General features: G+C 43.8%; 1 protein-coding gene across 1 annotated transcript in view; it reads right to left on the reverse strand.

Moving 5' to 3' along the window:
• Window positions 1-2,635: 2,635 nt before the first annotated feature.
• LOC109924926 (basement membrane-specific heparan sulfate proteoglycan core protein-like) overlaps window positions 2,636-26,538 on the reverse strand; it is an 83,052-nt gene continuing 59,149 nt past the window's right edge. Inside the window, 1 exon segment of the mRNA XM_048601399.1 lies at window positions 2,636-2,979. Within this exon segment, the coding sequence (XP_048457356.1) occupies window positions 2,636-2,979 (344 nt within the window).

Here is a 26,538-nt window from a genome sequence, read left to right on the forward strand (position 1 = left end):
TAGGAGCGAAAGTAACAGGGTAGTTGTTATGGGGTACTTTAACTTTCCAAATATTGACTGGAAACGCTACAGTTTGAGGACTTCAGATGGGTCAGTTTTTGTCCAATGTGTGCAGGAGGGTTTCCTGACACAGTATGTAGATAGGCCAACAAGAGGCGAGGCCACATTGGATTTGGTACTGGGTAATGAACCAGGCCAGGTGTTAGATTTGGAGGTAGGTGAGCACTTTGGTGATAGTGACCACAATTCAGTTACGTTTACTTTAGTGATGGAAAGGGATCGGTATATAAAGCAGGGCAAGAGTTATAGCTGGGGGAAAGGCAACTATGAGGCGATGAGGCAAGATTTAGGATGCATAGGGTGGAGAAGGAAACTGCAGGGGCTGGGCACAATTGAAATGTGGAGCTTGTTCAAGGAACAGCTACTGCGTGTCCTTGAGAAGTATGTACCTGTCAGGCAGGGAGGAAGTGGTCGAGCGAGGGAACCGTGGTTTACTAAAGAAGTTGAATTTCTTGTCAAGAGGAAGAAGGAGGCTTATGTAGAGATGAGGCGTGAAGGCTCAGTGAGGGCGCTTGAGAGTTACAAGTTAGCCAGGAAGGACCTAAAGAGAGAGCTAAGAAGAGCCAGGAGGGGACATGAGAAGTCTTTAGCAGGTAGGATCAAGGAAAATCCTAAAGCTTTCTATAGGTATGTCAGGAATAAAAGAATGACTGGAGTAAGATTGGGGCCGGTCAAGGACAGTAGTGGAAAGTTGTGCGTGGAGTCCGAAGAGATAGGAGAGGCGCTAAATGAATATTTTTCGTCAGTATTCACGCAGGAAAAAGACAATGTAGTTGAGGAGAATACTGAGATACAGGCTATTAGACTAGACGGGATTGAGGTTCATAAGGAGGAGGTGTTAGCAATTCTGGAAAGTGTGAAAATAGATAAGTCCCCTGGGCCGGATGGGATTTATCCTAGGATTCTCTGGGAAGCTAGAGAGGAGATTGCAGCGCCTTTGGCTTTGATCTTTATGTCGTCATTGTCTTCAGGAATAGTGCCAGAAGACTGGAGACTAGCAAATGTTGTCCCCTTGTTCAAGAAAGGGAGTAGAGACAACCCTGGTAATTATAGATCAGTGAGCCTTACTTCGGCTGTGGGTAAAGTGTTGGAAAGGATTATAAGAGATAGGATTTATAATCATCTAGAAAGGAATAATTTGATTAGGGATAGTCAACACGGTTTTGTGAAGGGTAGGTCGTGCCTCACAAACCTTATTGAGTTCTTCGAGAAGGTGACCAAACAGGTGGATGACGGTAAAGCGGTTGATGTGGTGTATTTGGATTTCAGTAAAGCGTTTGATAAGGTTCCCCATGGTAGGCTATTGCAGAAAATACGGAGGCATGGGATTGAGGGTGATTTAGCGGTTTGGATCAGAAATTGGCTAGCTGTAAGAAGACAGAGGGTGGTGGTTGATGGGAAATGTTCATCCTGGAGTTCAGTTACTGGTGGTGTACCTCAAGGATCTGTTTTGGGGCCACTGCTGTTTGTCATTTTTATAAATGACCTGGATGAGGGCGTAGAAGGATGGGTTAGTAAATTTGCGGATGACACCAAAGTCGGTGGAGTTGTGGATAGTGCGGAAGGATGTTGTAGGTTACAGAGGGACATAGATAAGCTGCAGAGCTGGGCTGAGAGGTGGCAAATGGAGTTTAATGTGGAAAAGTGTGAGGTGATTCACTTTGGAAGGAGTAACAGGAATACAGAGTACTGGGCTAATGGTAAGATTCTTGGTAGTGTGGATGAGCAGAAAGATCTCGGTGTCCATGTGCATAGATCACTGAAAGTTGCCACCCAGGTTGATAGCGTTGTTAAGAAGGCGTACAGTATGTTAGGTTTTATTGGTAGAGGGATTGAGTTTCGGAGCCATGAGGTCATGTTGCAGCTGTACAAAACTCTGGTGCGGCCGCACTTGGAGTATTGCGTACAGTTCTGGTCACCGCATTATAGGAAGGATGTGGAAGCATTGGAAAGGGTGCAGAGGAGATTTACCAGGATGTTGCCTGGTATGGAGGGAAGGTCTTATGAGGAAAGGCTGAGGGTCTTGAGGCTGTTTTCGTTAGAGAGAAGAAGGTTAAGAGGTGACTTGATAGAGACATACAAGATGATCAGAGGATTAGATAGGGTGGACAGTGGGAGCCTTTTTCCTCGGATGGTGATGGCTAGCACGAGGGGACATAGCTTTAAATTGAGGGGTGATAGATACAGGACAGATGTCAGAGGTAGGTTCTTTACTCAGAGAGTAGTAAGGGCGTGGAATGCCCTGCCTGCAAAAATAGTAGACTCGCCCACTTTAAGGGCATTTAAATGGTCATTGGATAAACATATGGATGATAATGGAATAGTGTAGGTTAGATGGGCTTCAGATTGGTTTTCACAGGTCGGCGCAACATCGAGGGCCGAAGGGCCTGTACTGCGCTGTAATGTTCTATGTTCTATGTTCTATGTTCTAACATGAAGCAGCTCCTTGCAGGGTTTATAATCTCCCCCTTCCACCACCACCTCCCCACTCACCCACACTAAACCCCTTCCCTGTTCATTAACCTGGTGCTGGTGATGATGTTGTCCCTGTGAGCCTGTCAGTGGGATCTAATATTTACTTACTGGTTACATTCAGCTGGGTTCCTGCCCCGTAGCTCGATCCCCGCACACTACAGACATAGACAGCGTTGTCACTGGCTTGCACATTTGTGATGGTTAGGATGTAGCTGTTATTGGAGATATCCCTGGAAGGTTGGAAACGTGCTGCCACTCCTCGGTGACGGTAGACATGGCCCTGTGTATCGTATGTTATCAGCTCCTGTTTGCTGGATCCATTCTTGTACCAAGTAACAATGAGTTTGCTGACATTGGCATTCTCCAGGTTACACTGAAATCTGACAGAGTCACCTTCCATCACACTGTGCACTGCTGGAGACTGGAGCAGAATGGGTGTCTCTGCTGTCAGAGGCAAAGAAACATCACTTATAAATTATCAAATGCAACGTAAAAACTGAAATATTGACATTTCATAAAACTTCTTGTATACAGAAGAACAAGAATTCAAAAAAGAACAATTCGTCATGAGCGGATATCTTAGAATCATAGAGTCACAAAGATGGATAGAGAAAGGAAATTCACCCATTGCATCCGCACCAGTCAAAAACAACCTTCTACCGATTATAATTCCACTTTCCAGTAGTTGGCCCATCGCTTCGGCATCGCAAATGCACATCTAAATACTTCTTCAACGTGCCCAGGGTTTCTGCCTTGACCACCCAGACAGGCAGTGAGTTCCAAAGACCCACCACCCTCGGGGTAAAACAGTTTTTTTCCCAATTGTCTTCTAAATGTCCTGCTTCTTCCCTTAAATCTGTGCCCGCAGTCGTTGATCCTTCCATCAGAGGGAGAAAAGTCAATTCCTACCTATTCTATCTATGCCCCTCATCATTTTATACATTTCCCTGTCCCCTCTCAATCTCCCCTGTTCTAAGGAATTCAACCTCAGTCTGTCTTGCATCTTATATCTTGCAGCGTAATTATAATAAGCTAATAAAATATGATTCTATATCTCCATCTCACTGCACCCTCTGTACTGTTGGATTAACTGACAGTATAAACTGCCCCATCCATAATCACCTCATCCCCATAACCTTATCCAATTGAAGCTCTGTCTGAAACTTCTGAACAAGGACACCTATGTCAGACTCCTGCTCATTGACTACAGCTCCGCCTTCAACACCATTATCCCCTCCAGATTGATCTAAAATCTGCATGACCTCTGTCTTGGCTCTGCCTATTGCAACTGAATCCTCAGCTTTCTGATCTGTCGAACATAATCCGTAAAGATAGGTAACTGCACCTCCTCCATGATGAATAGACTCTCTCGTTTCAAATAATGCTGATCCTGTTAACATTGATCTAGCCTCACACATGCCCTGTGCAAGTAACCTGTATGCTCCTGTCTAATTCTTTTTAATCTGTACATCCTTGCTTACTACGATCTGCCTGTACTGCTCGTAAACAAAGGCTTTACACTGTATTTCAGTTCACGCGACAATAAATAAATCAATCAATCAATCAATCAACCAGCTAATCATGTAGACTGCTTTGCCTTGAATGGTGTCAATCTTCTTGAGAGCTGTTAAAGGTGCAGCCATCCAGGCAAGAGGGGAGTCTTCCATCAAGTTTAACAAATATATGTTAACATTTTTTAAAAAGTTGTATTTTCTGGTGAAGAAAGAATTCCTTAGAAATGAAGCTTCTTATCTCTAGCACTTACACCTTCCCTGTCAGAATCACAGAATCACAGATTTGTTACGGTGCAGATGAAACAACGTAAGATCGAGAAGCAAGAAAAGGCCATTCAGCCCCTCGAGCCTGCTCCACCATTTAATATGATCATGGCTGATCTCATCTCAGACACAATGCCACTTTCCTGCATGCTCTTCATAACTCTTCAACCAATTGGTAATCAAAAAACTATTTCCTCCTTAAATTTCCTCTGTGTCCCAGTATCCAATGCACTCTGGTGGAATGATCTCACAGATGCACGAACCTCTGAGAAAAGTGATTTCTCCTCATCTCCATTTTAAATCTGCTGCCCCTTATCCTAAAATGATGACCTCTTACGCTAGATTGCTGCACAAGGGGAACCATTTACCTTGCATCTCCTTTGCCAATCCCTTCAGCATCTTATACACCTCCATTTGATCTTCTCTGATTCTTCTAAACTCCAGAGAGTACCAACCTAAACTGCTCAACCTTTCTTCATAAGGCAAGCTTTTCATCCTTGGAATCAGTCTTGTGAACCTCCTCTGACCTGTCTCCAAGCCAACAACATTCCTCCTGAAATAAGGGACTGAAATTGTACACAATACTCCAGATGCGGTCTCACTAATGTCTTGTACTTTTTGCTATCTTTTCATCATCACTGCTCATTATGTTTTCATGCACTTTAGCTTTTTGAGTTGGTGAAATAAGTCATACAATTTTTACTATGACTCAATGACTATAAGATGTAAAGTAAAGGAATTGTTTTTACTTTCTGGTTTACGTTTTTACCATGACATAGTCATGACATGCTTCTTAGTCTAACTCTTGCCCTTTCTGTACTGAGAGGCTACTGTGGTCTGTTTATGCTTTGAAAACATTGCCAGGTTTTGTTGAGGGTTAAAGAGATATATACAGCTTTGTAAGAGCAATTCAGCTAAGTCTCATTTCAAACACTTTAGCTTTTCTCAGAATTACTGACTCTCAAGAGCACAATGAATCTCAATCCACCTCTCATACATAAAGTTCTCCTTTCACACCAAGTCCCTTCTCGAATTACCTTGTTATAAATTGTCATGTGACTAGAAGCTTTCCGTATAATTGGTCATTTCAGGTCCTGACAAAGGAGAAATGCACAGAAGTTAAACAAAAGATGACCTTCATCAATATAGACTGGTTGAAATGAATGTGAGGAATATCAGATCAGTCATGAGCCTATTGAATGGCAGTGCAGGCTCGAGGGGCCAAATGGCCTAGTCAACCTGTCCATCTTCTCTCCCACCTATCTACCTCACATTCAACCAGTCTATATTGATAACAAAATCAGAAATTGCTGGAAGAGCTCAGCAGGTCTGACAGTGTCTGTGGAGAGAAATCAGAGTTAACGTTTTGGGTCAAGTGACCTTCCTTCAGAACTCTTCAGTCCATATTGGTCTTTCCCACCATGTTTGCAAAGTTATCAATGCATTGTTATTCATCTTGCTTCTACATCCCTTCAATAATGTTCCCTCATTCACATACCTTCAGTCTCGATTTTGATATTCGCTTAATTAGATTGAAATTCCCTGATTTATGTCTTTCTCCTGTTTGGAACAACAGTGGTGTATTTGTTAAAACACTCAGTTGTTGCCCTGGTATGTTTTGAGCTTGTGAACATGACAGTTAGCTTTTGCCTGATTTGAAATTGCTTTAATGTTATTATCTGTAATTTCTCATTCACAACTTAATTTTATCATCGCTGAGGAAACGTCAGGAAGACTGATATTTTAACAAAATAAACTTTAACTGGTTTACACAAGATGTCTGACTGTCAGTTTGCTTTAAGACCATAACACCAGAAGAAATAGGAACAGGAGTAGACCACACAGTATGGAGCTGGGCGAACACAGCAGGCCAGGCAGCATCAGAGGAGCAGGAAAGCTGACGTTTCGGGTTGGGACTCCTCTTCAGAAATGGGGAGGGTTTAGGGAGCTGGGAAATAAACAGAGGGAGGAGGGATGGGGCTGGTAAAAGGTAGGTGGGAAGATGATAGGTGGATGCAGGTAGGGAGTGGTGGGGATTGGTCAGTGGGATCAGTGAAGATGGACAGGTTGAGTAGACCATTCGGCCCCTCGAGCCTGCACTGCCATTCAATAGGATCATGGCTGATCTGATATTCCTCACATTCATTTCTCTGCCCTTTGTCCATAACCCTTGATTTGCCTAATGCTCAAAAATCTATTGCTTGCAGCCTTAAATATACACAAGAACATTTCCCCACAGCTCTCTGTGGCAAGGAGTTCCAAAGACTCATAATCCTCTGAGAGAAGAAACTCCTCCTCATTTCAATCTTAAATTGGGGCTCCTTTATTCTGAGATGATGCCCTCTGGTCTTATACGCTCACATAAGGAGAAACATCCTCTCAGAATTTACCCTGTCATGTCTTTAAAAGTTCTACTTGTTTCAATGAGATTATCTCCCATTCTTCTAAATCCCAGTGAGTAGAATCCCAACTTGTTTAGTCTTTGGTCATAAGACAATTCCTCCATACCAGGAATCATCCTAGTGAACTTTCTATGAACTAGTTCCAATGAAATGATATTGTTTCTTAAATAAGGGACCCAAAACTATTGACAGTTTTGGCACCTTGTATAGTTGCAGTAAAACTTCCCTACTCTCATTCTCCCCTCCCCCACTTAAAATAAGAGCCACCTGTCTACTGTATCTGCTGCGTCCAATATGGCCTCCTCTACATTGGTGAGACCAAGTGTAGACTCAGAGACCATTTCATAGAGCATCTGCACTGTGTTCACAACAAACGACAACACCTTCCGATTGCCAACCATTTTAACTCCCCCTCCCATTCCCTGGGTGACATGTCCATCCTGGGCCTCCTCCAGTGTTACAATGACACCACCCGCAAGCTGGAGGAGCAACACCTCATATTCCACCTGGGGAGCCTACAGCATGATGGCATAAACATAGAATTGACCAGTTTTAAAACCTCCCCACACCTGGTCTCATCCCAAGTCCAACCCTCCCCCTCATCCCTGCCTCGATGACCTGACACAACCTGTCCATCTTCTCTCCCACCTATCCACCCCACCCATCCCACTGACCAATCCCCACCACTCCCTACTTGCACTCAACTATCACCATCCCACTTACCTTTTCCCAGTCCCATCCCTCCTCTCTCTATTTATTTCTGAGCTCCCTTCCCCCTCCCCATTTCTGAAGAAGGGTCCCGACCTGAAACGTGAACTTTCCTGCTGGCCTGATGCTGCCTGGCCTGCTGTGTTCCTCCAGCTCCACACTGTGCTGTCTCTGGCTCCAGCATCTGTGATTCTTGCTATCTCATTCCATTCGCCCTTCTGATTACCTGCTGCCCCTGTGTACTAGCTTTCTGTGTTTCGTGCACAAGTTCCCCCACCTATCTTTGTGTTGCAGCTTTCCGCAGTTTTTCTCAGTTTCAGTAATTTGTACTTGAATCATAATCAATTACAAAGGTGGCCACATGAGAGATATTCATTGAGAGATCAGTGATATGTGGTGGTCAGGACAGTCCTCACCAGCTTTAACAGGGGGTTCCACATTCTCACCACTTCCCACAGAAACACATTCTTCCCACATTCTTCATTTGATCTGTTTGGATTTCTTTGTATTCATGATCCCTCTGCTTTTTTCTAGGCTGACGTTCCAGTGAAAACAGCTTCTCTATATCCACCCTGGTGATTTCTTTCTCCATTTGTGCATTTCCAGGCTCATTTTATTGATTAAACTAGTCCCAGTATACCCAGCGCCAGCTGACAGCCACGGAATGTGTTCTATCTAAACACAACAAAGCACCAAAGGGAACAAGGTGCAGAGCTGGATGAACACAGCAGGCTAAGCAGCATCATAGGAGCAGAAAGGCTGACGTTTCGGGCCTAGACCCCAAAGGGAACAGTTCCATTCCTGAAATCTGAGTGAACAATGTCTCATCTGTCAGAGGAACACACAAAATGAAGTACAAGAAGCTGAAACACAGCTCATAGGGAATGGACAATTCAAAATTTAACAATGGGCCTGAGCTCCTGCAAGGCACAGAAACACCCACAAATAAGATACTATCAGAAACACAAACCACGGCAGCCCTCCATTGAGGTCAAATCAAACAGAACCCGTACTCACCAGCATCAGCAGAGAGAGTCAATGTGGTCACAAGGAGAATAATAAGGGGCATTTTGGATGACTATTCTATGAAATGACAATGCAGTTTGCCCACGCTGTGTGATGTGTCCAGTGTACAATGTGTCAAAGTGGAAGTGACAGACTTTCTTTCTGATTCAGGCAGTCACTCTGAACTATAGAGGAAATACAAACCAGCCAATGGGGCCCCTTACCATGAAAGTAAGGTTTTAGACATCAACGACAAAGGTTTCAGCTTCACAGGGTGAGAGTTGGAGCAGTTGTTGCACAGGAACCAACACAAAAAGTAGCAGAGCAAAGCTGCCTGTCCTTTTGCCAAAGTGAAATATAATCCAATCATTGGAAACTCAGTTTGTTGCAATGAGTCAGTGGCTCACTGATTCACAGCTTTTTGTCCAGCACCAGAGGAAATGGATTACACAGTTTAAGAGTCTTGAAACTTCCTGAAAACTACAGAGCTGAGGCATTCTGAAACTCTCACCCATGGAGAGAGCAGACAGTGAATGCACCTGTCTCACACCCTTCAACAAGACAAGATCTAAAAAGGAACTTTTATTTAGCTTAAGATAACAAGGTGTAGAGCTGGATGAACACAGCAGGCCAAGCAGCATCAGAGGAGCAGGAAAGCTGACGTTTCAGGCCTAGACCCTTCTTCAGTTGCACTTTTCCCATCCTCAGCAATGTCAAGGCACTTTATAACCAATGAAGGATATCTTTAAAAGTGCAGTCACTGTGGTCATTCAAGGAATGATGCAGATAGTTCACAAATAGTCAGCTCCCACCAACAACAAAGACACAATGTCCAGACTGTCTATTGATTGAGGATCAATAATAGTCAGGACACCGGGGAGATCTCCCTTGATTTTCTTCAAAATAGCGCCCACTGGGGATCTACCCTGTCCGCCTGAAAGGACAGCCATGGCCTGGGGAAACATTGCCTTGGACAGGCAGCGCCTCTGACAGTGACGCACTCCCCCAGCACTGCACTCAGTACTGGTATTTTTGGATATACTACTTGGGCAGCCCAATCAACTCTGAACCACAGTCAGAAAGGTGCACAACAGTGAAATAACACAGGATGTAATGCTTTTCCAGCAATGTTCATTTTTGTTCCAAATTACTGTGATGATTATTTTCAGCAGTTTCCCACATAACCTGCATTCCGTTCCCACGTTTTAATCCCCTGCAGAGGGTTCAGCCCCACATTCACCTGTTTATCCATCAATGCCATTTGCACAGATTACATTGTGTTCAGACTGGACCCCAGTTGGTTCCAATTTCTGGTGTGATAGCCCCAAATGGTTATGGTCCCAGGTGAGAAAGGATGAACTGACTCCTCTTCCGAATTCAACTCCTCTCTCGGTTGGTCACAACAAAATTAACTTTAAAAGGACGTCTTCCCTCATTGATACCCTTTCTCAGTCCAAATGTATTTCTATTTAAAAAGAATCCAAATTAATCTGGGTTTCTTTATTAGCGACTAAGCATTCGAAAAGATGGTGAAACATAGACACAGATATCTGGACCAGCCTCTGGGTTTGTGAAGAGTAAGGTCAATATAAAGTCATCCTATTCTCAGAGGACCATAGTTCCAGAGGGCTGCTCTCATTAGAGAGAGAGAGATAATTGGTGGGTGTTTAACCTGTGGGTCACCACGCCTCAGGCAAAAGTAGAAGTTGAGGAGATTGGAGCTGCCTGGTAACCTCAGGCAGTGTGGGAATTGAAACTGCACTGTTGGTATTGCTGTATATCATAAAACAGCACCAAGTCAACTGAGATAACCGGCCCCCAGCCCCTGCACTATCCCACTCTTGTAGATTTGATGGTGAAACATTGTGGCTGTTTAAACAAGAAAACAAAGAACAGTATAGCACAGGAACAGGTCCTTAGGCCCATCACGACTGCATTGACACATGATGCATTTCTAAATTAAAAATCTTTTCCCTCTGCATGCTTTGTATCCCTCCATTCTCTGCCTATTCAGGTATCAGACAAATAGTTGTCTTCTGGTTTGCTGGGCTTCCAGCTCTCAGAGTGTAAGAAGTACTGTGTTTTCCTTACCTTTTGCTAAGCTGTGTCTAATTGCTGTTCCCAAGCTCTGACCTTTGCTGGACTGGAATCCACACCAGCACATCAGCCCATGAACACACACAAACCAGGGATAGCAGTTGGCTGTTAATTCCTTCTGAGTATATTTCTAGAAGAGTAAATCCCAACTTGCCTGCAGTTTAGGACATAATCCACAGAAATGACATTCTGCTGAAAGAAGTAGTCAGCTCCCATTCGCTCTGTAGCCACTGGATCTTGCTAAGCTTTGAATTGCATTCTCCCTTTGCTGTTCTAGTTCCCCCAGCACCTTTAGAGATGTGCCTGACCGGAGTTCCTCTCAGAACTTTGTCAGACAGCAACCCAATTTACAACCATCATCCCTTTTGTGCTGTCAGGTGGAAATACCATATCTTTTAATTTCCTTCCTTTTGGGACTGTGGATTAAAAGCAGAAGACCTTTCTTTAAATAAAGGAAACACTGCTGAGATGGCTGCAGTTTTAAAAATCATGTTTACTGGAGCACACTGTGAGTTGTATATAACATTATGCCTTCATAGAACAGGGAGAGCACAGGCAGACATCACAGAGATAAGGGGTGCTGAACCAAGCAACAATTGGTGATGGAGGGCATGGATGCTTGTGGATGTGGTACCAATCAAGCGGGCTGCTTTTTCTTGAATGGTGTGAAGCTTCTTGAGTGTTCTTGGAGCTGCACCCATCCAGGCAAGTGGGGAGTATTCCGTCACACTCCTAACTTGTGCCTTGTTGATGGTGTGCAGGCTTTGGGGAGTAGGGAGGAGAGTTACAACAAAATTGCACACAATATTCCAGGTGTGGTCTTACAAAGGCCCTGTTAAGTTGCAGCAAGACGTTCCTGCTCCTGCATTCAAATCCTCTCGCTTTGAAAGATAACATGGCATTTGTCCTCCTTTCAATGACTGGTGTACAAAGACACCCAGGTCTCATTGCACCTCCCCCTTTTCCCAATCTATCACCCTTCAGATAATAATCTGCCTTCTTGTTTTTGAATTAAAGTGGATAACCTCACATTTATCCACATTATCCTGCATCTGCCATGCATTTCCCGACTCACTCAACTTGTGCAATTCATATTGAAGCTTCTCTGCATCCTCCTCACAATTCACCCTCCCACCTGGAAACTTGGAGATATTACATTTCGTTTCCTCATTTAAATCATTAATATACATTGTGAATAGCTGGGGCCCTAGCAGTGATACTTGCGTGTCCCACTCGTCTGCAATTCAGGGAAAGATTTGTTTATTCCTACTTTTTGTTTCCTTTGCCAATCTATTCTCTATCAGTATCTATCCCCAAACACACGTGTGTTCATGTTACATGTTACTCTGCGCTGTGGGACCGTATCGAAAGCTTTCTGAAAGTAATCTTATATCAACAGCAAAGAACTCATCAAACGTGTGTGGTTCCGATCAGTGCTTTTGATGGGTTTCTCTGATTTTTTTTTCTTCTTTTTCTGCCTTAATAGCCGTGTTATAGTCCCATAGAGTTATTGAGCTGTACAGCATTGTAACAGACCCTTTGGTCCCACTTGTCCATGCCTACCAGGTATCCGAAATTAATCTATTCCCATTTGACAGCATTTGGCCCATATCCCTCTAAATCCTTCCCATTCATCCATCCAGATACCTTTTAAGTGCTGTAATTGTACCAGCCTCCACCACTTCCTCTTGCTGTTCATTCCACACATGCACCACCCTCTCTGTGAAAAAGGTACCCCTTGGTCACTTTTAAATCTTTCCCCTCTCACCTTTAACTAATACCCTCTCATTTTGAACTCCCCTATGCGGGAAAAAGAGCTTGACTGTTCACCCTGTCCACACGCCTCATGATTATGTAAACTTCTAACAGGTCACCCCTCAGCCTCCAGCACTTCAGGGAAAAACGCCCCAGCCTATTCAGCCTCTCCTTACACCTCAAACCTCTTGCCTGTCTGACTTCATATGGGAGAGGAGAAATTCAGACAGGGTTACATCAGTTAGAAATTGTGTCTCCATTCTGCCTTTGGTTAAAACAAACAGTTTTCTCTAAGTTTGAGATTATCTTGATCAGTTCAGTGACTTGATGTGTGCTTTTATTTACACTGAGTTCATTGGTCAGGCAAATTGGAGACTTTGGAATGTTTGACTCAATCTTTCCCTGTTGGGACAACTCTGGGAATAATGAGCTTGATTTCCAGAAAGTCATGACAATGTTGAATTTTTAATAATACACGTTGTAACGATAACTGTAACAGGTTTGTAAATAATTTGGGGTGAGGATCTATAGTCATGGGAGTTTTTGCAGTGATTGTAACCACAGCTGCCTGATTCTCAGGGTAAATTCACTGAGAACAAATCATTAACAACAAATATTACCAGATTTATTTCAAGGAAAGCCCACTCAGTAATGTTTGTTCACCATAGGGTTAAAAAGAGGCTAGAGAGAAACATTAAAAATCAAGAATTGGAACAACGAACATGTTCAAACTGCACCCCCCAATCGGAAACTGGAGAACTGTGCTGAACTTCCTCTTTATTGACACTGTAACTTCTTTCACTCCTGAGAAATGAGACATTAAAGCAGCTGCAGTTGGCTGGGACACTTTATGTTTCAATTTATTAACTGAACGTACAATAAACTGTGTGAATGAACAGTGTTGTCGCTCTGTTGAGATGATCAGTGGAACACTGCTGTGACCCTGTCCCTCTGTGTTGCTTTGGTAAGTATTTGCTTTGCAGAAGTTTAACTTGTTATAAAGACCTTTCCATGGTTTGTGCTGCTGTGGAGTTTGTGTGAATTCTATACGTTTGAACATTGAGAACTGGAGGAGAGTATTACAAGGAAAATTTATCACTGTCTGAAGATTGTTTGGTGCAGCTGACACTGAGCTCCACAGGCTGGGAACACAGATCAGAAAACAGAGTGTTTCTCCCATCCTTTTCTGTCATTCATTGAATGGGAGAATGGGATTGAGGGGCAGGCTGCACATTAAGGTGTGTATTTGGGGTGAATAGGATTAGCCTGTGTGCTCATTGGGTCTCGTTGGGGTGGATTTAAAAGACAACCTCCTGCTTTTACGAAATTGGTGAATTTACAGCTTTGTGATTCAGAATGAGTTTCACCAATGGAGCCATGCTAGCATTCACATCAATTCTCTATAATCAATAATATTTCATTTATTCCATTAAAACATCTCCAGGATTTCACAAATCAGTTTGAAGTTCTATATCTGTGACAGCTCCGAACCCTGGGTCTGTTCCAAACTGGGAAAATTTCCAAAGATCAATGTGCTGAATGACAATTCATGTTTTATGTGATGATGTTAATTGAAGGAGGGACGTTGATAGCCAGGAGACTGAGAGCATCTCTAGTTCTTTTTCAAATTGCGCTTTGTGATCTTTAAATCTTTGAATTGGATGACTGAGCACTCCACGCAACATCTGACAGAAACAACGACAAAGTTCAATCTTCTCTCTGTTGCTGCTGCTTGTAGCCACTTCTGCCAGGTGATCTGTTTCCATGGTGCCACACCCGTCTGTCTTGTACCAGCCTCACACACAATGTAGCTCGTCTGAAACTACTCTGTGACATCTGCCTGGTCCACCAGAACCTTAGCTTTGAATCATGCTCCTGAAATAGTTTTGACAGACGCAGCTTCCTGCCCTACATGTGAGAGAGTGACCAACTGAGCCAAGCTGCCCCCTCAGACTCACTGAGGCAGTAGTGTCACACTGTGCTTCCACCATTTCCCAGCTGTTTAATGGACAGCAAATAATGTGGAACAAACCACGGATTTCACCATCTACAGACCAAAGATAGAGACTGCCTGCAGGAAATGTGATTTTGACATTTAGGCTGAGATGGGGGTTGCCTTTCTGAACAACAGCTGCAAACTGAACCCAGGAAACAGAAAAGTGGAAGCACCATTTGCTGCACAAAGTGGAATTTCACCGTTCCCACAATCACGGAAATGAAGTGATGAAGAAGGAAGCCATTGGGTCCATTGTGTTTGCACTGGCTTTCTGAGCACTTTTACTTCGTACAATTGTTTGCCTTTTCCCCTTCATCCTGCATATTGTTTCTGTTTAAATAACCATCCAATACCACTGTGTTAAATGTCTCAATTGGATCTTAAGACTAAAGACATAGAAGGAGAATTCAATTATTTGGACTATTGTGCCTGGTCCACCATTCAATGATATCAAATCGGCTTAGATAATCCCCATATCCACTTTCCTGCCTTTTCCCCATAGCCATTGAGTTCATTACTGATTTCAAATCACTCTCTCTCAAACTGAAATATAATCATTCAAATTAGCCACAATGCCGTTGAGGAGAAGTTCCTGGAATGTATACGGGATTAATTTCTTGACTAATATGTGGAGAAACCAACTGCAGAGCAGGCCTTCTTAGACTGGGTACTATGTAATGAGAAGAGAATCATTGCCAATCCAGCTGTGCGTGACCCCTTGGGGATGAGCAACCATAACACGATAAAATTTTTTATCAAGATGGAGAGTGAGGTTGTTGATTCAGAGACTTGGATGCTGAACCTTAATATGGGAAACTACAAGGACATGAGGTATGAGTTGGCCTTGATAGATTGGGGAGTGTATAATAGGGAACAAAGAAATGGCCATGGAACTGAACGCATACTTTGGTCTGTCTTCACAAAAGAGGACACAAAGCATATACCAGATTGTTTGAGGATGCAAAATTTAGTGCGAGGGAAAAGCTGAGGGTGATCAATATTAGTAGAGAAATGGTGCTGGGAAAATTGTTGGAATTGAAGGTCAATAAATCTTCAAGGCCTGATAATCCATATCCTAGAGTATTTAAGGAAGTAGCTCTAGAAATAGTGGATGCATTGGTGGTCATATTCCAGAATTCTATAGACTCTGGAAGAGTCCCTGGGGATTGGAGGGTAGGTACTGTCTCTCCAATATTCAAAATGGGAGGTAGAGAAAAATAGGGAATTATACACCGGTGAGCCTAACATCAGCAGTGGGGAAAATTCTTAAATTCATTGTCAAGGATTTTATAGCAGAGCATTTAGAAAGCAGTGGCTGGATCAAACAGAGTCAGCATGGATTTATGAAGGGGAAATCATGCTTGACAAATCTGTTGGAATTCTATGAAGATATAACTAGTAGAATTGACAAGGGGGAATCCAAACAATGTCGTGTATTGGACTTTCAGAAAGCATTTGACAAAGTCCCACATAAGAGGTTAATATACAAGATTAAAGCGCATGGGATTGCAGAAAGTGTATTGAGATGGATAGGAAACTGGCTGGCAGAGAGGAAACAAAGAGTAGGAATTAATGAGATAGTAAGAACTACCAATGCTGGAGTCAGAGATAACACAGTGTGGAGCTGAAGGAACACAGCTGGCCAGGCAGCATCATAGGAGCAGGGAAGCTGAAATTTTGGGTCGGGAACCTTCTTCATTTTGTGAAGAAGGGTCCCAAACTGAAACGTCAGCTTTCTTGCTCCCCTGATGCTGCCTGACCAGCTGTGCTCCTCCAGCTTCACACTGTAGGAATTAATGGGTCCTTTTCAAATTGGCAGACAGTAACTGGTGGGGTGCTACAGGGATCGGTGCTGGGACCCCTACTATTCACAATATATATTCATGATTTGGATGAGAGAACAAAATGTAACAGCTCCAAGTTTTCAGATGATACCAAGTTGGGTGGGAGGGTGATCTGTGACGAGGATGCAAAGATCCTTTAGCATGATCTCGACATGTTGGGTGAGTGGGCAAATCAATGGCAGATGCAGTAAAATTTGGATAAATGTGAGGTTATTCACTTTGGAACCAAAAACAAGAAGGCAGATTACTACCTGAATGGCTGTAAATTGGGAGAAGGGAGTGTGCAGTGGGACCTGGGCATCCTTATGTATGAATCGCTGAAGGTGAGTATGCAGGTGCAGCAGGCAGTAAAGAAGGTAAATGGTATGTTGGCCTTCGTTGCAAAAGGTTTTGAGCACAGGAACAGGGATGTGTTGTTGCAGTTATACAGGGCCTTGGTGAGACCATGCCTGGAACATTGTGTGCAGTTTTGGTCTCTTTCTCAGAGGAGCTCTTGAGGGAGTGCAGTGAAGGTTTACCAGGCTGATTCTGGGGTTAACATGTCTGGCATATGAGGAGAGATTGACTAGGTTGGGATTGTTTTTGCTGGAGTTCAGACAAATAAGAGGGGATATCATAGGCACTTATAAAATTCTAACAGGACTAGACAAGGTAGATGCAGAGAGGATATTCCCAATGGTGGGTGTGTCCAGAACCAGAGGTCACAGTGTGCGGATTTGGAGTGGACGATTTAGGACGGAGATGAGGAGACATTTCTTCGCCCAAGGAGTGGTGAGCCTGTGGAATTCATCACCACCTGAGGTAGTTGATGCCAAAACATTGAATGTATTCAAAAGGCGACAAGATATAGCACTTGGGGAAATGAGATCAAAGGTTATGGGGAGAAAGCGGGATTAGGCTATTGAGTTGGATGATCAGCCATGATCATGAAGAATGGTGGAGAAGGCTCAAAGGCCGACTGGCCTCCTCCTGCTCCTGTCTTCTATGTTTCTATGTTTCTACTTCATGAGTAGGCCTTGACAGCCCCCTACAGTAAAGAATTCCACAGATTCACTTCCTCTGATAGAAAAATTATCTCCTTATCCTCATCTTAAATCGGAGAGGTGCTGGTCTATTGATACAACCGTGAGACTATCAATCCAGAGACTCAGCTAATATTCTGAGGTCCCGGGTACAAATCCTGCCAGGACAGAGATAGTGGAATTTGAACATAATTTAGAAAAAAAAATCTGAAATTCAGAATCTAATGATGATCATGAAAACATTGTCGATTGTTGGGAAAAATTCACCTGGCTAGCTAATGCCTTTCAGGGAAGGAAATCTGCCATCCTCACCTGGTCTGGCCTAAATGTGACTACAGATTCACAGAAATAGGGTTGACTCCCACCTGCCCTCTGAAATGGCCCAGCAAGCCACTCAGTTCAACGGTAGTTCAGGACAGGCAATAAATGCTGGCCAACCAGCGATGTCCAACTCCCACCACGAATTAAAGAAACGACCCATTCCTCTGAGATTTTAGCCTCTGGTCTCAGACTCTCCCACAAGGGGAAACAACCTCCTCTCTGTATTCACCCTGTCAAAGCCCAAAGAAACTGAGATGTTTCAAATTTTCTTTTCATCTCAAACTCCAATCAGGACAAGCTCCTCTCCTTCCTTTTAAAATACTGCATACAATTCTGATCACCGTGTGATTTGAAAGATTTTGTTAAACAGGAAAGGGTACAGAAAATATATACAAGGGTGTTGGCGGGACTACAGGGTTTGAGTTAAAAGGAGAGGCTAGATAGTTTAGGGAGTTTTTCCCTGGAATGTAAGAGGCTGAGGCATGACTTTACAGGGTTGTATGAAATCATGAGGGGCACACATAAGGTGAATGGCCAAGGTCTTTTCCCCAGGGTAGGGGAATCCAAAAGTAGAGGGCATAGTTTGAGCTGAGACGGGAAAAATTGAAAAGGGACCTGAGGGGCAAATTCTTTACACAGAGGATGTTGCACGTACATATAGTTCTGCTATTACGTGTGTCTTTTCAACATGAATTGGCTCTAATGCAATTCTCAAATTAGTGAACACTGTTTGGATAACGTGAGCTTTCTGCCCAACAACTATAGCGATTTTCTATAGCGATCGTCTATAGCACGATTTTCTATTGTCCATAGTGCACGGTCACACAGGAACAAAACAATCGCATGATACCAGAGTGGAGGCAATGGCCTAGTGGTATTATTGCTGGACTGTGAATTCAGAGGCCATGATAACATTCTGGGTTCGCAATCCTGCCATGACAGATGATGGAATTTAAAATCATTAAAAAAAAATACCTGTTATTAGGAATTCTAGTAATAACCATGAATTCCTTGCCGATTGTTGCGAAAAACCCATCTGGTTCACAAATGTCCTTTAGGAAAGGGAAACTGTCATCCTTACCTGGTCTGGCCTGCATGTGACTCCAGACCCACATCAATGTGGTTGACTCTTCACTGCCCTCTGGGCAACTAGGATGGGCAATAAATGCTGCCAAAAAGCAATGCCCTCATCCTGTGAATGAACAAAGGGAAAAAAAACAGAACTACCTGTGTGGAACAAACTGCCAGAAGAAGTTCTAGAGGCCAATACAATTATGTCTTTTAAAAGACTTTTAGATGAGCCCATGAATAGGAAAGGCTCAAAAGGATAGGGGCCAAACAGAGGCAAACAGGATTAATTCAGTTTAGAATACCTGGTCAGCATAGATGAATTGGACCGAAGGATCTGTTTCTCTGCTGTACGACTCTATGAATCTTTGAGTCTAGAATAAAAGGTGGGTAACTGTAGGTTAATTTGCCTGACATCTATTGTTAGAAAAGCACGCATTTAGAAAATCGTAATCTAATCAAGCAGAGTCAGTGTAGCTTCATGACGGGGAAATCCTGTCTGACTAATTCATGGGAGTTTTGTGAAGGACTCTTGACCAGAGTGGATAGAGGGGAACCTGTAAATGTGTTGTTTTTGGGCTTCCACAAGGTGTTCGACAAGGGAGCTCACAAAATTTTAAGACAACCCTAGGTGTTGGAGGTTGTATATTGGTGCAGAATGTCGAGAAATTGCTTCAGAAATTATTTTTGAAAAAGGGTCCCGACGTGAAACGTCAACTTTCCTGCTCCTCTGATGCTGCCTGGCCTGCTGTGATCTTCTAGCTCCACACTGTGTTATCACTGACTCCAGCATCTGCAGCTCTTGCTATCTCTGAGTCTCCTTTCTTTGCCCTCTTGACTCTCTTGAAGTTGTTAACTGCTGCTGGTGTCTTCCACCGTGAAAACTGATGCAAATTACCTAATCAGTGCCTCTACCATTTTCCACATTTTGGAAAATCAGATGATACTGCTGTGCTGCTTTAGCAGAAACTTAAATGTGAGGATCCAGTACAGAAAGTCAGACAGAGCCAGTCTGAGGGAACAGACGAGCTCCTACGTGATTGCTTGGAGTCAGTGGACGGGTCCATATTCAAGAATCAGCAGCCAACCTAAATGAGTCTGCCACCACGTCACAGATATCATCAGTAAGTGTGCAGAGGACTGCGTGACAAAGAGGTTAATGCAAATGTTCCCCAACCGGAAACCACGGATGAACCAAGCGATCCAATCCCTCCAAGAGTCCAGATCTGAGGCATTCAAGTTGGGTTACCCTGACCTTTGCAGGAAATCTAGATCTGACCTTTGTGAAGTCATCATGATGCCAAGGGACAGTACCAGACTAAACTACAGTCACAGACTAACCATAGAAACACACATCAATTTTGGTAAGGCTTACACGTTATAACAGGCTACAAAGCAAAGCCGAATAGAATCGGTGGCTCAGTGATTAGCACTGCTGCCTCACAGCACCAGGGACCCAGGTTCGATTCCAGCCTCGGGCGACTGTCTGTGTGGAGTTTGCACATTCCCCCTGTGCCTGGGTGGGTTTCCTCCGGGTGCTCCGGTTTCCTCCCACAGTCCAAAGATGTGCTGGTTAGGTGAATTGGCTATGCTAAAATTGCCTGTAGTGTTCAGGGATGTGTAGACTAGGTGGGTTACAGGGCGATGGGTCTGGGTGGAATGCTCTGAGGTTCACTGTGGACTTGTTGGGCCAAAGGGCCTGTTTCCACACTGTAGGGATTCTATGAAACAATATGCATCCCTCCCCAGCCAACTCAATGCATTCTATGCTCATTTTGAATAGAAGGTCAACAAAATGATGTCACCTGCCCCGACAGCCTCGAGTACACCTGTAGCCACAATCATAGCTGCAGATGTTAGATGTCCAGAGGGTGAGCCCATGGGTAGTGACTGGCCCAGATGGAACCCCTGGTCATGCACTCAGATCCTGCATGGACTAGCTGGCAGGAGTGTTCGCTGACATCTTTAACTTCTCCTTACTCTGCTATGTGGTTCCAAACTGCTTCAAGAAGACCACTTTCATCCCAGTGCCAAGGAAACATATCATACAGTGTGCCTTATTGTCTACCGCCCAGTGGATCTGACATCCATCGTTGTGAATTGCTTTAAGAGATCAGTAATAGCACACATCAGCTCCAGCCTCCCAGACTGCTTTGATCCACTACAATTCAGCTACTGTCACAAAACGGCCACAGCAGACCCATCTCCCTGGCCCTACATTTGTCCCTGGAATATGTGAACAACAAGACTTCTCTTTATTGTCTTTAGCCCTGCCTTCAACATCATAATTCCAACCAAATTCATCTCCAAACTCTGAGACCGAGGACTCTGATCCCCACCTCTGCAACTGGATCCTTGACTTCCTGACCCAGAGATTGCAATCAGCAAGGATAAGCAACAACACCTTCTCCACAATAATCCTCAACACTGATACCCCATAAGGCTGTGTACTCAGACCCTTACTGTAATCCTTATACAATCATTACTGTGTGCCCAATTTCTGCTCCAACTCCATTTACAAGTTTGCTGATGACACCACCATAGTTGTTTGGATCTTAAACAACAATGAGATAGAGTACAGGAAAGAGATAGAGGGCTTGGTAGCGTGCTGTAAAGACAACAATCTCTCGCTCACATCAGCATAATGAATGAGCTGGTCATTGACTTCAGGAAACAGAGTGGAGAACACACCCCTGTCTGTATCAATGATGCTGAAGTGGACATGGTTGAGAGCTCCGAGTTCCTCGGAGTAAATATCATGAACAATCTGTCCTCGTCCGTCGACGTTGACCTTACAGTCAAGAAAACATGCTGATGTCTCTAATTTCTCAAGGCAAAGCAAATTCAGCATGCCCGCAATGACTCTTACCAAATTTTTAGATGCACTATAGAAAACATCCTATCCAGATGCATCACAGTTTGGTATGGCAACTTGTCTGCCCAAGACCACAAGAAAGTGCAGAGACTTGTGAACACAGCCCAGTCCATCATGAGAAACAGTCTTCCTTCATTTGACTCCGTCTACACTTCCCACTACCTCAAGAAAGCAGCCATCATAATCAGGTCACCTCCCACCATGGTTATACTCTCTTCAACCCGCTTCCATCGGGCAAATGACATAAAAATTTGTACACATACCAACAGATTCAAGAACACCTTCTTCCTCGCTGTTATCAGACTTTCGAATGGGTGTCTCATATATTAGAGTTAATCTTTCTCTGCACCTTCTCTGTAGCCATAACACTATATTCTGCAATAGTAAGAACTGCCGATGCTGGAGTTAGAGATAATACAGTGTGGAGCTGGAGGAACACAGCAGGCCAGGCAGCATCAGAGGAGCAGGAAAGCTGACGTTTTGGGTCAGGACCCTTCTTCAGGATTTCTCCAGCTCCACACTGTGTTATCTACATTATATTCTGCATTCTGTTCTATTATCATGATGTACTTATGTAAGGTATGATTGCCTGGATAGCACGCAAAACAATACTTTTCACTTTATCTCGGTATGTATGACAAGAGTAAATCAAATCAAATCAAATCATGTCTGTGTTCCCCATTACAACTTCTCCAGCCAACCATCTCATCGATATTCCAGAAATTCCTTTTTTTTGAGATCAACTACCAACCCAATTTTCCATGTCCATCTGCATATTGAACACCCCCATGATAATTGTAATGGTGCCTTTCTTACATGCCTTTTCTATCTCCTGATTTATTTTCTTCCCCACATTCTGATTGCTGCTAGGAAGCCTGTACATAACTCCCATCAGGGTCTTTTTACTTTTACAATTCCTCAACTCTTCCCCCATAGATTCTACACCCTCTGACTCTATATCACTTTGTACTATCGATTTAATTTCATTTCTTATGAACAAGTTAAACCTATCCCTGTGGCCCATCAGCCTGTCCTTTTGATTGGACGTGTATCCTTGGATAACCAGTTCCCAGCCCTGATCCCCTTGTAGCCACATCTCTGTGACAGCCACACCATTGTACCTGCCAATTTCAATCTGTGCTATAAGCTCATTTACTTTGTTTCAGATACTGCGTGACTTTAAGTATAACACCCTCAGTCCTGCATTGATTGTCCCCCTTCTCATAGTTGTCCCCTTATCTGCTGAGCTTGAAGTTGGGTGGAGTGTGAAAGACACTATAAAACTTCAAGTTGTTGTTGTTTAATCAGGTTTGAGCCAATCCACACATCAGCTTCTACATTTTGACCTAATATGGGGTTCAAATGTTGCAGAAAGAGACTGGCAAATGACATCATCGACAACAGAGAACAACAGTTGCTGCCTGTGCTTTGAGCCTATTTTCTTCTTGTTTACATCTTTGTCAATTATTGTTGAGAGCCAGTTCTGCTGGTTTTATCACAGATCATAGAATCCCTACAGTGTGGAAACAGGCCCTTTGGCCCAACAAGTCCACACCGAACCTCAAAGCATCCCACCCAGACCCATCCCCTTATAAGCCACCTAATCTACACATCCCTGAATACTATGGGCAATTTAGCATGCCAAGCCACCAAGCCTGCACATCTTTGGACTGTGGGAGGAAACCGGAGCACCCGGAGGAAACCCACGCAGACACCGGGAGAATGTGCAAACTCCGCACAGACAGTCGCCCGAGGGTGGAATCGGACCCGGGTCCCTGGTGCTGTGAGGCAGCAGTGCTAACCACTGTGCCACCGTGCCACCCCAAATTTTATTCTGCGTATTTTAATCTGTGGTATTTTTTAATCTGGGTATTTTAATCTGTGCTTGATTTCACTGACATAACAATTTGCTGAATAAAAATCTATTTATCTGACCATTAAACTGTGTATCTCTCTTATCGAGCTAATTAGTTTAAAAGTATGACCAGAAGCTGCTGTCAGCTTGTGCATATTTGAAGTGACAAAGTTTTCACCTCCCACATCACCCAAACTCGCTGTGTATTCATGTGTTATCGAAAACCGCCTTGTAACAAACAGCAACTGAAATGGCCAATGGTTCAAGCCACTTGTTTGAGAGAAGCTGCTGCCCTTGAGACGTATAAATAATGTCAGGATCAGGGTGCTGAGGCCTGCTGGGGGTGTCCCTAACTGTAGACCACAAGGTCCAGGATCAAGTCCCACCCTCTGATACAACACAAACCCACAGGTTGCTTATTAAAATTTCATTTAGATTTAGATTGATCTTTTTGTCACATGTGCTAAGTATAGGAATACATAAGTACAGTGAAAAGTGCACAAAGTTGCCAATCACTGGCACCCACATGGTTACAAAAACAAGAATTAAATGTTTTAACAGAGCCAATAGGTAAGCAAGAGAAAAAGAAAAGTCCAGATCTCAGATTCTCAGAGTCACATCTCCACAATGGTGCAGGGGCCGCTCCGATCACTAGGACACCCAGGAGGCCATCACTGCCGCCATGTGAGAGGCCGACTCTCATGCCGTCGCCACCTCACCGGTCCCACTCTCACCACCGTCACCGCCTCACCATCCAGCACTCACCGCCAACAGCTGCCCCCCCACCAGCCCCACTCTCACCACCCACTCCCCCCTCACCATCCCGCTCTCACCGCCTACTGCCCCCTCACCTGCCCCACTCTCACCACCTACTGCCCCCTCACTGGCCCCGCTCTCACCACCCACTGCCCCCTCATCATTCCCGCTCTCACCGCCCACTGCCCACTCACCGTCCCCACTCTCACCGCCCACTGCCCCCTCACCTGCTCCGCTCTCACTGCCCACTGCCCCCTCATCGTTTCCGCTCTCACCGCCCACTGCACCCTCACCTGCTCCGCTCTCACTGTCCACTGCCTCCCAACCCATCCCATTTCTCCATCGTCACCTATCCTTTCAGACTCTGCTTCAGACCTAACCATTTAATTTCTGAAACAGAGTCACACTGGTCTGGGAAACATTAACTCTGTTTCGCTCTGCAGATGCTGCCAGACCTGCTGAGTTTCTCCAGCAATTTCTGTTTTTTGATCAGATTTTTGGGTTTTTTATCTTAATGTTGCACTCCTCAATTGGTGATAAAATTTGTTCATTTCCTCACTTGAGAAAAATTTTGCCATCATTTTACTGAGAACACACTGCTATAAAAATTCCAGTTGTTGTTATAAAGAGGAGGGGTTTTGGCCCAGTGATTTTTAAATAAATATTTGAACATTTACAGGGTTGAAGCAAACATGTGAGTTTTTGATGTTTAAGTCACTGATTGTGAGGAACTTGCCCCAAATAAATAATTAACGTCTCTCCTGAAATGAATCTCACCAAGCCTCATTTGGAAAATCCAGCCAGTAATATCCTTCCTCAGAACAGAGTAGCCATACAGTCATTGAGTCATAGAGTAATACAGCATGGAAACAGGCCCTTTGGCCCAAACTGGTCCATGCTGACCATGGTGCCCACTTAGCTAGTTTCAATTGCCCGCATTTGGTCCATATCCCTCTGAATACTTTTCATCCATGTATCTATCCAAATGTGTTTTAAATGTTGCTATTGTACCTGTCTCAACCACTTTATCCGGCAGCCCATTCCATATACACACCACTGTCTGCATGAAGAAGTTGCCCCTTAGGTCCTTCTTAATCTATCCTCTCTCACCTTAAACCTATGTACTCTAGTTTTCAATTCCCCATCCCTGGGAAAAAGACATTCATCTCATGCATTCATCTTATCGACGCCCCTCATGATTTTATTTACCTCAGTAAGGTCACTCGTTGTTTTCCTACATTCCAAGGAATAAAGTTCTATCCTGGCCAACCTCTGCCTATTATTCAGGCCTACTAGTCCTGGCAACATCCTCATAAATCTTCTTTGCACACTTTCCAGTTTAACTGTGTGTTTCCTATAACAGGGTGACCAAAACTGCATACAATTCTCCAAAGTGTGTCCTCACGAATGACTAATACAACTATAACATAATGTCCCAGCTCCTATACTCAATTCCTCGATGGATGAAGGCCAGCATGGTAAATGCCTTCTTCACCACCCTGTCTACCTGTGATGCCGTTTTCAATGAACTATACACTTGTTCTCCTCGGTCCCTCTGTTCCACAACACTCCTCAGGAACTTACCACTTACTGTAGAAGTCCTACCTTGGTTTGACTTTCCTAAATGCAACACCTCACACTTATCTGTATTGAATTGCATTTGCCAATCCTCAGCCCACTTCTCCATCTGATCAAGATCTCGCTGTAATGTTTAATAACCTTCTTCGCTATCAACTATACCTCCTAATTTTGTATCATCTGCAAACTTACTAACCATGCCTTGTGCATTCACATCCAGATCATTTATCTAAATAACAAATAACAAAGGTCCAAGCAGCGAACCCTGTGGTACATCACTAGTCACAGGCCTCCAATCCAAGAAACAACCTTCAACCATCACCCTCTGCTTCCTACCATCGAGTCAATTTTGAATCCAGTTAGCTAGCTCTCCCTGGATCCTATGTAACCTAACTTTCATGACTAGCCTGCCATGTGCGACCTTGTCAAAGGCCTTACTAAAGTCCATGTAGATAACATCCACTGCCCTCTCTTTTCCTTTCAGTGACTGGTTTACAAGAACACCCAGGTCGCATTGCACCACCCCTTTCTCCAATCTATCACTCTTCAGATAATAATTTGCCTTCCTGTTTTTGTAGCGAAGTGAATAACCTCACATTTATCCACATTATCCTGCATTTGCTATGCATTTCCCCACTCAATCAACTTGTCCAATTTACATTGAAGCATCTCTGCATCCTCTTCACAGCTCACCTTCCCATCCAGCTTTGAGTCATCTGCAAACTCAGAATATTACATTCAGTTCAGTCATCTAAATCATTAATTGATACTGTAAATAGCTGGGGTCCTAGCACTGATCCCTACGGTTTCTGACTAGTCACTGGCTGCCTTTCAGAAAAAGACCTCATTCATTTCTACAGAGATAGTAGGAACTGCAGATGCTGGAGAATCCGAGACAACAAGGTGCAGGGCTGGATGAACACAGCAGGCCAAGCAGCATCAT

The sequence above is a fragment of the Rhincodon typus genome, chromosome 9, assembly GCF_021869965.1.
Source record: "Rhincodon typus isolate 14 chromosome 9, sRhiTyp1.1, whole genome shotgun sequence".
NCBI classification, from domain to species: Eukaryota; Metazoa; Chordata; class Chondrichthyes; order Orectolobiformes; family Rhincodontidae; genus Rhincodon; species Rhincodon typus.